This window comes from Nanorana parkeri, unplaced genomic scaffold (assembly GCF_000935625.1).
Source record: "Nanorana parkeri isolate BGI_ZX_2015 unplaced genomic scaffold, ASM93562v1 scaffold2741, whole genome shotgun sequence".
In the NCBI taxonomy this organism is placed as follows: domain Eukaryota; kingdom Metazoa; phylum Chordata; class Amphibia; order Anura; family Dicroglossidae; genus Nanorana; species Nanorana parkeri.
In genome coordinates this window covers 726-12,661 of record NW_017309009.1, presented here as the reverse complement: position 1 = coordinate 12,661, position 11,936 = coordinate 726, and the positions used below count along the sequence as shown (strand labels likewise).

The following is an 11,936-nucleotide window of genomic DNA, read 5'->3' as shown; positions in this document are numbered from 1 at the left end:
GCCAAGCTGCATTCCAACACACGAGCCACCGGAAAGTTAGGTATATAGACTCTTTTTTTCCCAGGTATATCTTTAAATCTTGACCCTGTATTGACAGGGTTACTTTAAGTTTAACCTTGGCCAAAAGCCAAATTTGAATATTCCTATTGGACACAATACATGCTTCAAGAGCCCATGAAACCATTAATTAAACATGATGTAATACGTTCTTTTTGCAAAGGTGATCAGTAGCTCTTTCAGCACAAAATTCATCGGAAAGGTGGAGTTTAATTTGATTTACTACAATTGTGCTGTGATTTGTCTTAATATTCTTGGAAAATACCAAAACAGAGGAACTATGAGACAATTGGAAACCTGTAAACCATTTACCCTACTAAGCACATTCAACACCGATATTTGGAGTGTAAACAAGAGGAAAGACTTCCAATCTATATATTCAACCTGCTGTTTACAAAACAATTGCTCTGCATATAATACTACATACATCTGAATTGTAGGAAAAGTGAACTATAAAGTCATTTCAGGCAGAGTTTGCTTTTGCAAAAAATGAAGTGAACACAAAAAGAACATTGACCTAAAACAACTCTTCACCAAAGTGCACTATAAATTCAACACCAGTTACAGGATCTGTTCTACATGCACGCATTGTACAATTCATTGAAAACACGCTATTGTTTATGTGTGCGCTGGATGTTTGCAAGGGAGATTTTTTTAAAGGGCCAGTAAACTTAAAACAAATTAGTCTTATCTAAATGATCAGCAATAACTTTAGTATGTGCGCATAAATAGAATTACAGATATCTAGACTGCCAATATTGTATTTTACTTATTGTGCAGCCTGTTATTCCATATGGTCTTCCAGTTAGCAGTAATTACTAGACAGGAAGCCAGGTAGGTGCAGAAAAATCTTAAAAGCTGAACTCCAGACAGTTATTAAAATGAAATGCAATCAGAACTCCAGCTATTGTCGTTCTGATTGCATTAAAAAGATTACAATTGATTTAGCTTTCTTGTAATACCCTCCACAGCAGCACACTGACTGGGAGTTGGAGGTCCAGCACTAGGGGGCACTAAAGGACCTGCATTTACATGTACCCCCAAGAGAGCTGACCCCTTCAGGCTGTTGCTGCTCCTTCACTGTCCAATCACAGACTCAGGGCAGGTAGTTAACCTAGCTGAATAGACAGAAATACAAGTCCTTTGGCAAAACTGGATGGACAGAAATACTAGTCCTTTGGCAGAGAATACTGCTCCCATTGTTCAACATTGTATTTAGCCTCTGCATGAAATTCAGCTGTAATCCTTCACAGTTAACTTTGCCTCTAATTTTTTTTCACTGCTAAAACTTTGTCAATTGCAAGTAGACAGAAGGTCTTTTGGATAAAGCAACTTTATTTTATGTTTACTGACCCATGAAATATAATTCTGCACACCAAAATTCATAAAATGAAATTGCTTGGGTGCCATACAATGGTGCAACTATATATTTGCAAAGCAGACTGAAGATATATCTCAACACAACATGTATCAAAAAAACTTACAAAGTAATAACTAGAAAATGACAGACCTTTTGTCTGTGTGACTTTTAAGCAAGGTGGACCCTTGCATTTCATAATCTGAAGCATGGAGGGACTACCTAAATAATTAGAATGTCAGTCGGAAAGCAGCCAGTGAATCTATCATAGAAAAAGGCACTTTTGTAAGATTTTTTTGATGACAGTTGTTTATTTCTTAGTACACAGTGTGTATAGATCACTTGCAATTTCTGCAATTTAAAACACCTTGATTGTAATAAAGAAGAAAAGATAGATGAAAGCTGGGCAAAAATTCGAAATTGTCACAAACAAAAGACTACTGTGTATAGATGAGTCTAAATATATTCAGAAGTACAATACACATAAGCCCCTCACCAGGAGAGGGAGAAGTAGATCCCGCTTTAGTTTGTTTTCTTTTGATCGTTGTGGTTCTGCGTCTCCTCCATGTTGTCAGGGGTGAAATCAGTACAGAAGCCATTAGGAGCGGTGGGAGAAGGGCTGTCTAGACGGGTTTCAGAGTCCACCATATCTGGATAAATATAATCTTCAGCAAAACTGGGGTTCAGTTCTGCAAATCTGTCAAAGTCCCCTAGAACAAGAAAAAAACCCACAGACATGTAAGTTACTACATTAATGTTTAAGATACACTAAAATACTAAAATACATTTGTACTCAAAAGAAGGGTCTAAAGGTAAGAATCAAAATTAAAGCAGAGATAACTATATGTTTACCCTGCTTTTCACAAAAGATGCTTGAAAACTACTGTGGAGACTTCATCTGTGCTGAGAGAAATGTGGAGGAGGCTACGGCTGGCCTCTCCTTCTGAAAATGCTAGTTTTCTGACTGTCTGGAAAAGACCAACAGTTTTCACAAGGAAATAGTCAATAACAGCTCCAGTGCCAGCTGTGACAGAGAACAGTGCGGCAGGGGAGTGCTGGAGAGGCAACCATCAGTGGGTCAGAGGAGGGAGAAACAGAGTCACACAGACACTGTCACTTCGTACTGCTTGGGCTAAGTGACAGTGTTTCTTTAAAGGAATGCTATAGTCTATTTTACAACATTTGCTTACATGTAGTAGGCTTGAGAATGTGATCAGATACATGAAAATCATGGTAGGTGGTGAAGTTTTAGTTGCCGTCTAGTCTGACCCTGTTTTCTTGGATGTCTTGGATGCTTTGATAGCAAAATCTCCCTGCCACAATTTTGGGCTATGTGCATGTTAACCTGGGAATTCTGTGTGCTCCTGCCCACCTTTGGGTATCCCAGTTGCTCCTGTTGCATTCACCAAACTATAAAATAAGTCCCAAAAAAACATCTAAAGTAGAGTGGGGTAGAGTGGGGCCCCCTCATCATGCGTGCAGCAGATGTGAAAACTCAAGAGGAGATATTACAATAGATTAGGTAGAACAACGAGGGGGATTTATCAGCTTCTCTCATGTTCTGAACTGAAGAGAGATGCTGATTGGTTGCCATGGGTAACTGCTCCAGATTCGGTCTGCCCACAACACAGATCTTAGAGAAAAGAGAAAGCTGGATAATAATTAGCATTTAGCCAGAAATGCTCTTTGGTCTCCCAAGTTCAAGATACAGTCTTAGAAATGTCTAAGAAACCTTTATTTATACAATTATTATTTATAGTGCGTACCTGTATCTAAGTCAATCGCTAATTTATGCACACCGATCTTTAAAAATAATGAGGTGCTTTACTAATTGTTAGGAGACATTAAATATTACATTCTATAGAACAGCTGCATATTATATTTGTATTCAATGGTGCCTGCAGCAACATGTCTACTTAGTAATTAAAGCCTTTGATTTTTGCGCAAGCACAAATAATTACATTAATCCTAAAAAGGGAACATGTTCACAGACTAAAAGGAGTTTCACATAATAAATGCACGGTAAACCTTGAGGATACTAAAGAACTGTGTAGTACAGTTGACAGAAAGCCAAGAAAAGATATACAGCAACTAAACCAATCTATGTTCTGCTAAAGCAACAAAGTAAACGTTGTATTTATGCTACATCCAGTTCCTCCACATAATTTGCCTTAATATGTTTTTAAAGCCAATATAACCATAATGGCTTTTTTGCAGCCTGTTAGTATAGAGTTGGTGCCAAGTGGCCCCCTGATTTACAGAAATGGGGCAGGGCCGAAGTCAAACGTGGTATGTGGAGCGGGAAGTTGCTAAGGCAGAGCAAAACTAAGCCAAATGGATGGTTTAAGGTGCAGGGGATAACATCACATATTTCAGTAGGAGGGATCAGGGACACTTAATGTACAGTCAGCTGCACTTCAAGATGGTGTTCCAAATACCAGCAATAAGGTGACTTTTAGGCTAAAGAATGCCATGATGCACTGCAACAATGCCTAGATTAAAAACAAAAGCTCTGAACAAGCAGGTTGTATTTTCATTATGCATTTCAATGTTCAATCTTTATTTTGCCAGTAATTTTGTTTCTTAAAAGCAAAATTTGTAGGCAAAGCAAAATAAATGAATTTCTAACGTGCATAGAAGCAGCACAGACAACCCACCATCAAGCTTTTATACCTGGGCTTTATCTTAAACCAGGAGTATATAGTGTAATAGTTTGGGGAATATAGCACAATGGTGAGCGCTAAAAGACCACTCCTGAAGCCGACTTTAACCTAAAAAGGACAGTATTTATTCATTCAAAAGGTGAACAGTCCATGAACTTCACAAAACAACTTGCTTTTCTTCAGCATAAACGAAGCATAACAGTTCATTGGACTCTCATTAACACATCATGGTTTGGTCTCACCGACATTTGGCTGTCCCATACATTCCCAGTGTTATAGTCCCAGGACTTTCCCTGGATATACCGTCCTCAGCAGCTTCCCTCAGCTCCAAGACTTTTGGTATTCACCCTCGTGGGTCACTGTCTCTCTCGGTGTCCCCGACAGGGATCTCAGGGTCACCAACCCTCTGGACCTCTCCAGCCCTCCTGGCTGTGTCACCTGTGCTCACGCACGCAGCAGCATCTGCCTGTAGCCATATGCCTACAGCACACCCACAACTCTCCTCTAAAGCACTGGGCTGGCTTCCTAATAAGGCTGCTCTCAGCCACCTGTTCAGCCAAACCTGGCCACTTGGTATCGGCACCGATATCGATACTAGTTTTGGTGCATTCCTACTGTATACCCAACTATTCTGATAACGAATGGAATACTCACCAAATGTGATTTTACCCCTTTCTTCTTCATCTATTGCTCTGAAAAGGTCTGTTACATTAAGCTCTGACACTCCCAATGCAGTCTTCAGAATCACTGCCAAGTCCTCTTCTACTATAGTTTTATCATTCTCTGACTGGTACATCTGCAAGAGACAAAACATTTCATATCATTAAACAGCACAAGTGGCCTAAAAAACGATTACATATTTCTGTCAGAATTCCCTTTCTATGTTAGCTATACTGAAAGCTTGATTTAAGGAAGTGATTTGAATGTTTTGCCAGTGTTAGAAAATCATAGCTGTCTGCAGTTTTAAGTAGAAAGTTAATTTGTGTTAACACAAAATTACACAAAAAGGCATGTGTAGCAATGCTTTGAACAGATATTGAATTCAATTTTAACAGAACAGCACAAATTGTATGAGGCAGATTTAAAAACCCTGGTGAAACCAGACACATTTGGTATTCTATAATCACCAGATTTTTTCACATATTCACTGCATCTATAATGTAGCAAATGTGTTGTTGTGGAATTTACAAACTGGAGAATGTTATTTTATGGCAGGGGCGTATTTTGGTAAATGAAAAAAATGCGTCATGAAAAAAACACGACAAACATGCATCACATTGTCGTTGAATCTTTATAAATGGCAGACTGTAGAAAAAAAATTTTTTTGTAGATTTTGCACACAATAAGTTAATTAACTATCCTTGAAAAATATCTTATTTTTTTTAACGAGATTGTAAATGACACCATTTTTACAATACCAGTTTTTGTCATAAGTTCTATTAGATAAAAAATTATCTTTTAGAGCATAAATACAGACAGTGGCTCAATGAAACGTCTAAACTTTGCCTAGCTGGTGGTTCTCAATCCCAACTGTCACTGACAGTTGGGGTCCCTACTTGGTGGTTGGGCACCAATCAGAGTAGTTTCCAATGTAAGCAATAACATTGTAATCACATGTAGGCTTGAGGCTTTCAGCTTGCAGATGAACGCTGTAACCTTTAGACCAACTTTTTAATTGCCCGATACATTACCGATTAAAAAAAACAAAATAAAAACATAAAAAGGGATTAAAAATCTTTTTAGAAATTATTTTTGCACCTTTGTTAGCCTTTATGGCCTGTTCACACCATTACACTATGGTAACACCCACACATTATGCCTATTGCTGAAAATGCTGCATGTAGCTATTTTTGGTGCATTAGGTAGCCCTTTCAAATGAATGGGTTGCCTTAACTCAATACACAATGGTGTGCAACACTGAACAGGACCTTAGGAACACGGGTTGCAGCAGAAGATATCTATTGGGCTGCTGGTAACTTGCATTGCAAATACCATAACACATGAGCCCGTGTTAAAGGAGAACTATGGGGTCAGTGTTTTTCCCCATAGATCTCCTTAGGGTAACGGGAGGACACAAACTAGCTAAAGCTCGCGGTATACTGAGACGCCGCACCTGGAGCGGATCCCGACTTAGATGACGGGATCCGCCCAGCTGCGTGAGTGACAGCTGGCTCTGCCTATCTAGAGGCAGAGCCAGCTGTACCCGCCCCCTCCCCCGTCCGTTCCGCCAGTCAGCGCTGGCAGATCGGAGCGGGGAGAGGGGAATCCAGCCCCTCCCCCTGTCACGGCAGAGAGCCGTGACAGGATCGAGAGGTGAGCGAACCCGGTATGTGTTCGCTCACCTCCCGATCTACTGAGCCGACCTGTGACAGTCTCATTGTCACAGGTCGGCTACAACTATGAGGTGAGTGAAAAGCACTCACCTCATAGTTCTCCTTTAAAGAGCCCTAAATAAAGAAAAGCAGTGTTTTTGTTAAGGGCCCGTTCACACTAGCCTGCCCGCCAAAACTCTACTAAAACATTTTCAGGAGGATGTCAGCACTATAAAAGGTATTTTTATTCCCACTGATTTCCTTCCAGTGGATCTGATAGCAGGGTACAAAAAGATAGGTAGGAATAAGCACATTTTTTTAACTTCTTGAAATTTACCATTAGATAAAAATTCACCAAAGTGACCAAAAGGCTAAAAATTATGCAGGTAATATAATGTGATTTTGAATGAAGCAAACGGTATTAATGTAAACAGTATGATTTAAATAATTGCTGGAGAAATACCTCAAATGCCAGCTGAATGGTGTCCAAGGTCTTTGAAGGTCTACACACAACGGACAAAGCAATAACATACTCCCGTAGGTCAATTGCACCTTCTTCATTCTGGTAAAATAAAGAAAAACTTGAAAATGTTCCAAGAATATGTTGTTCTTTGTTTAAGTTTTTACAAGTTGTTTTATAATAAAACCGGACCAAGGCATGGTTCGAACGAAGCCTGTGACATAATTATTCAATCAGAAATCACTGTTGATTGGTTAAAGGAGAACTATGGGGTTAAGTCTTTTCCCCATAGTTCTCCTTAGGGTAACGGGAGGACACAAACTAGCGTCCTCCCGTCACCCCAGGCTCAGACAATTGTGCCGGGATCCGCCCAGCTGCGTGACTGACAGCTGGCTCTGCCTATCTAGAGGCAGAGCCAGCTGTACCCGCCCCCTCCCCCGTCCGATCCACCGTCAGCGCTGGCGGATCGGAGCGGGGGGAATCCAGCCCCTCCCCTGTCACGGCAGATAGCCGTGACAGGATCGAGAGGTGAGCGAACGCCGGTATGTGTTCGCTCACCTCCCGATCTACTGAGCCGACCTGTAAGTCTCATTGTCACAGGTCGGCTAGAACTATGAGGTGAGTGAAAAGCACTCACCTCATAGTTCTCCTTTAATGTCTTATTTTTATTGTGTGAGTGCTTGATGGAGAGTTGCTAATCTGTGCGGCGAGAAAAGGGAGACTGCACGCGAGGAGGGACCAGGGAGCTTGGAGACCACCTCCTGCACCCAGGTGCCTGAGATGCAAGCGAAGTGTCTGCAAAGGTCAAAAAAGTCTTCCCCCCTCTGGAAAGTGGGGACGCACCTTCATGCTGATGATCTGTTGGACCTTGAGCCCCAGACCATGTGGGTAGACTGGGAGCCAAGCTTGGTGGGTGTGGACATAGATGGTGCGGGAGTGGAGAATCAAAACAAATGTTTCTTTATGGATAAGGATGAATAAAACAGTCTATTGTTCAGGCTTCTTCAACTGACAAAGATGGGTGCTCTTGCCCCAAGTTTCTTTGATAATGGTATCCAGAGTAGATCCAAAGCTGGAGTGGTGTTGTCCCTCAAGGTCACGCGGATCAGACGCTTTTAACCAAAGTGTCCTGCACATGTGTGGGGACAGGAGACTCATGTGGGAGATGGGTAACCCCTAGCATACCATTACAACTGAAGCTTAAAGCTACAACCATTTGCACAAAATGTTCTATGACTTAGGTTTGGCAAAGCAAGGTCAGAGCCAAGGGGCAAAGAGAAGGGTCCGCCAGTGAGGACAGAGTTCTTGAGAGAGCTTCTAACCATTTATCAGTTTGGTCCTTATAGACAGATGCATCCTCCACTGGTATGATAGTTGCTTTATTAAGGTGGGAGACTGCCAGATCACAGTGAGGGCAGACCACTTTTAAACAAAGTCAAACAGATACAAAGCTTGGTAGGAGCAAACACCTTGTAAGGGTGTTTACTTTTTTCCATAGAGGAAGACTTGGAGCAGTGTATGCACTGGGAAAGTCTTTGCGGTCTTAGGGGCTCTAAAAGACTCATTACTGGAAATAGCACTGGTAGAAGCAACTGGCTGATCCTTTAGTATCAGAGTGGTGTGCACTGCATCAATAAGAAAAGACAACTTTTCATAATTAGGGAGTAATTATGCAAAAACAGGTTAGCCTTCTAAACAGCAGAGCTGAAAAAAAGAAATCCATCCACCTAGGACACCAACAAAAAACTGAGGCATACTGGTAGTAGGATGGGTTTATCCTGGGCTGTACTACATTGTTTTTTTGTTGTCCTAAAAATCGTAAATCAACGAGAGTGGTTCCCGATCATAGAATTGCTATGTCAGCTATGACATGGAGATGACATCCATAAATTCAGATCGTATGCCAGAAGCCTCTAATCAGAGTCTGTCTAGTGCAGTGACCCAGCTCTCTAGTCAGTTAGTCCACATAAGACAAACACTGAGATCTTTTAATTCCTTTATTTACAGCTCTGGCTTGAGAAAGGGTCGCCACATGATCTGAAACATAGCAACGTTATGGAGAGCTTTATGTAAAAGCTGATATCTTGGATACGCTACTTTTGTAAAAGTCATTTAGTTATTTTTGAAAATAAAAGCACTTAACTTAATAGACCACTGTGCAAACCTCATATGGACTGCATGGCAATGCAGATGCCACTGTTGTCAGAAGGTGGCAGTATGCCCCTGATTAATACTATACTTGTCAGCTACAACAACAACATTCAAAAATACAATTAAGAATATATTTTTGGTGCATTTCTCAACCTATAACAAAATCAGCAGTGTTTCATTAAAACTGTGTGCCAAAAAATTATTGGTCCTTAAAAACATAAGGCATCTAGGATTTAATGGTCTCTGATCATGAAAGGGTTAGCACTGATATATTATAATTTATGGTCACAAAGAACCTTCTCATTAACACGTTAAACAGTGCATTCTCTTTAACCATTTTTATATGCATACCACACAATGTAAGTATTGCAGATTTAGATAAACTGCCTTATTAACTTTTTCAAATATTTTTGAAGATGAGGACAGGACATACTTCATCAAATAAGGCAAAGAGGTCCTCTAATTTCTCTGTTACTGGAACGGACAGGTATTCTGCAAATTCCTTTAGGTTTATCTTCTCCCCTTGCCTTTTCTTGGCACGTTCTGAAAATTGTTTCAGCTCTTTCTCAAGCTTTTCAGGCTTTAACCTGTGAAGAAAAACAACTCATGAATTAATTAAGGCTTAATTAGGCCAGTACAAAGTAGCTAAATAGGGTTTTTACTATATTTTTCTCACAACATGTGGAACATGTTTGTGTGAATCTAGACAATGCTTCACTTTCAGTGCTGAGAAACAATACTGTAATATTTGACCCTTTTATGCTTCATTCCCTATGTATAGGGACAAAATAATTGATGTGTCTGACAATCAAAGGTCCAGGCAAATAAAGAAAAGCACCATTTAATGCAGTTATGTATTCATTAGACAAAACTGTGTAATGTAATTTACACACATTATGTGTGAGTACCTCAATCTGTCTTGTGCAGCCTCCTGTAATCCCCTTTATAGTAAAATTCTCAGTCAGACTCTACCACATGCACCAGACATGCATGTGCCGACTAGAAACATGCTGACTTAAAGTGACATTAAAGGCATAGTGACATTCCTCACCCCAACGTTAATTAAAGCACTAACCTAAATTATGTCTCTTAATCCGATCTTCTTCTTCTTCTTTCCTGATTTTTTCAGCCTTCTTTCCAGCGCTGGATCCTCTGAGCTTGCTGGCACTTCCTGTCCCACGGTGTCCAATGCGGGTGCACGTGTCCATAGACTTTCCTTGCGTCCCTTCTCGCCTCCCAGCCCAAAATGTGAACTGTGCATGCACACGCCCCAAGATCCTTTGCGACCGCCCGAGAATTTTAAAATTTTTCGGACGGGCAAGACACAGGTAAGTTTAAACCACTGTTAAAGCGTTTAAAAAAAAAATCCCTTTAAATTGAGAGAATTGTGTTCACCTTATCAGTAAGTTGCTTTTCCTCGAGAAAAGTGAGCCTGACCTGGCTACTGCTGTCTGACAGGGCTGGACAAAGTTATATATCCTTTGGCTGCTAAAACAGCTGCATTTTGCTGTTTTGTGGCATTTCGGCCACATTTCAGCTTTAGATTCTATATTCTGTTACTAAACCAAGTATGTGCGCGGTAAGAATCCTTTTTTATGTACAAACATCAGTACATTGGAACTGCATTTAGTACACAGCTAAAAGGACATCATATAAGATGTCAATGAAGTAGCATAATATGGGAAATCCAGGCACAACGAGGAAACTCTAAGGATCATTATGTTAATTTCTCAACGGATGTATCTGGTCAAGTATGTAAACTTTACCTACCCCAGACTTCTTACAAGTCTCGCAAACTCCAAGAGAGAGGTGTCTGATGGGAGACGCAGCTGACCCTCTGCTAATGCCAGCTGGCAGTCTTCAAATGTGTAGTCTGTAACAGACACGTCCAATGCTCTTTAAGAAGAAAATTCAATGTAAACAAGAGGAAAAGAAAGTGTCAGTTAACAGTAACATTTCATCGTCTCCATAAATAAACCTGAACTAGAATAAAACTAGCTGATTGATGCAGTCTGAGCACCACCTGCTGATAGCAGTTCTTATTGCAAGAGCATAATAAGGCAAAACATTATATACCACTTGTAGAATAATAAGCAGCAGCAACCTAAAAAAAAACACTTCAAAACGGGTTGATTGAACTCATTTATAACTATCTTGGACTGGAGCAGAACATGAGAAAAGAAATAAATTTAATTAATTTACACCTACATTCACATTCGACTTGCCTTGAAAAGGTGGGTGAAGAATCGACTGCCAGCAGAAATAACAGAATGTCTTGAAAGTAAGTCCCAACTTATTACTTATTTCTGTGAGTGCCAGAAAGGTGCGGTGGAGAAACATTTAATAATATAAAAAGCACTCTGTCCTCTTCATTAGGAACTTTTATAGCAATCATTATAGCGTATGTAAAACCTAGAATGCATTTTTTAAGTATGTTTGGCATTATGTCTCAATGCATACTTTTTTATTAAGCAAATCATTTGTGAATCTGTTCCGATAATGACACAAAGCAGCACTTCCTGTTTCAGGCTAACAATGTAAGCCGCTGCCTTGTAATTAGCAGCAGCATTGTCAATATTCTCTATAGGCTACCTTAGATGGTCTGCCTATCAGGCCTGTGTATACCTCCTGCAGACTTGACAGACAGCCCACAGGTCAACTGAAGGAGTGCACACAGCAAACAGACAATGGTTCTGCTAAATACAAGGCATTGGCTTAGTGCTGTCAGACTTCAACAGGAAGTGTTGTTACTGGCAGGATCTCCAGGGTTGCAACAGACTTACAAAAGAAGTTTGTTTAAAGCTGAAGTTTTAACTATTATCTCCCACAATGCAAAGTGACCTGATATCGGAGGAGGCAGATTCTGACCTTAATCAACACAATCTCCAATCACAGGTTGCCTTACATTGTGGGATATATTTAGCACAACTTCTATA

At 40.3% G+C, this 11,936-nt stretch overlaps 1 protein-coding gene across 1 annotated transcript; it reads right to left on the bottom strand.

Annotated features, from left to right (window-relative positions):
- Positions 1-1,374: 1,374 nt before the first annotated feature.
- On the bottom strand, positions 1,375-10,896 carry LOC108802237 (lysophosphatidylcholine acyltransferase 1-like; the record flags this gene model as incomplete). The annotated part of the gene is made up of 5 exons (XM_018574108.1): positions 1,375-2,124; positions 4,732-4,873; positions 6,853-6,951; positions 9,434-9,587; positions 10,771-10,896. Coding segments are annotated over 5 exons (709 nt in total), but the record flags the coding sequence as incomplete, so codon positions are not given.
- Positions 10,897-11,936: the final 1,040 nt, after the last annotated feature.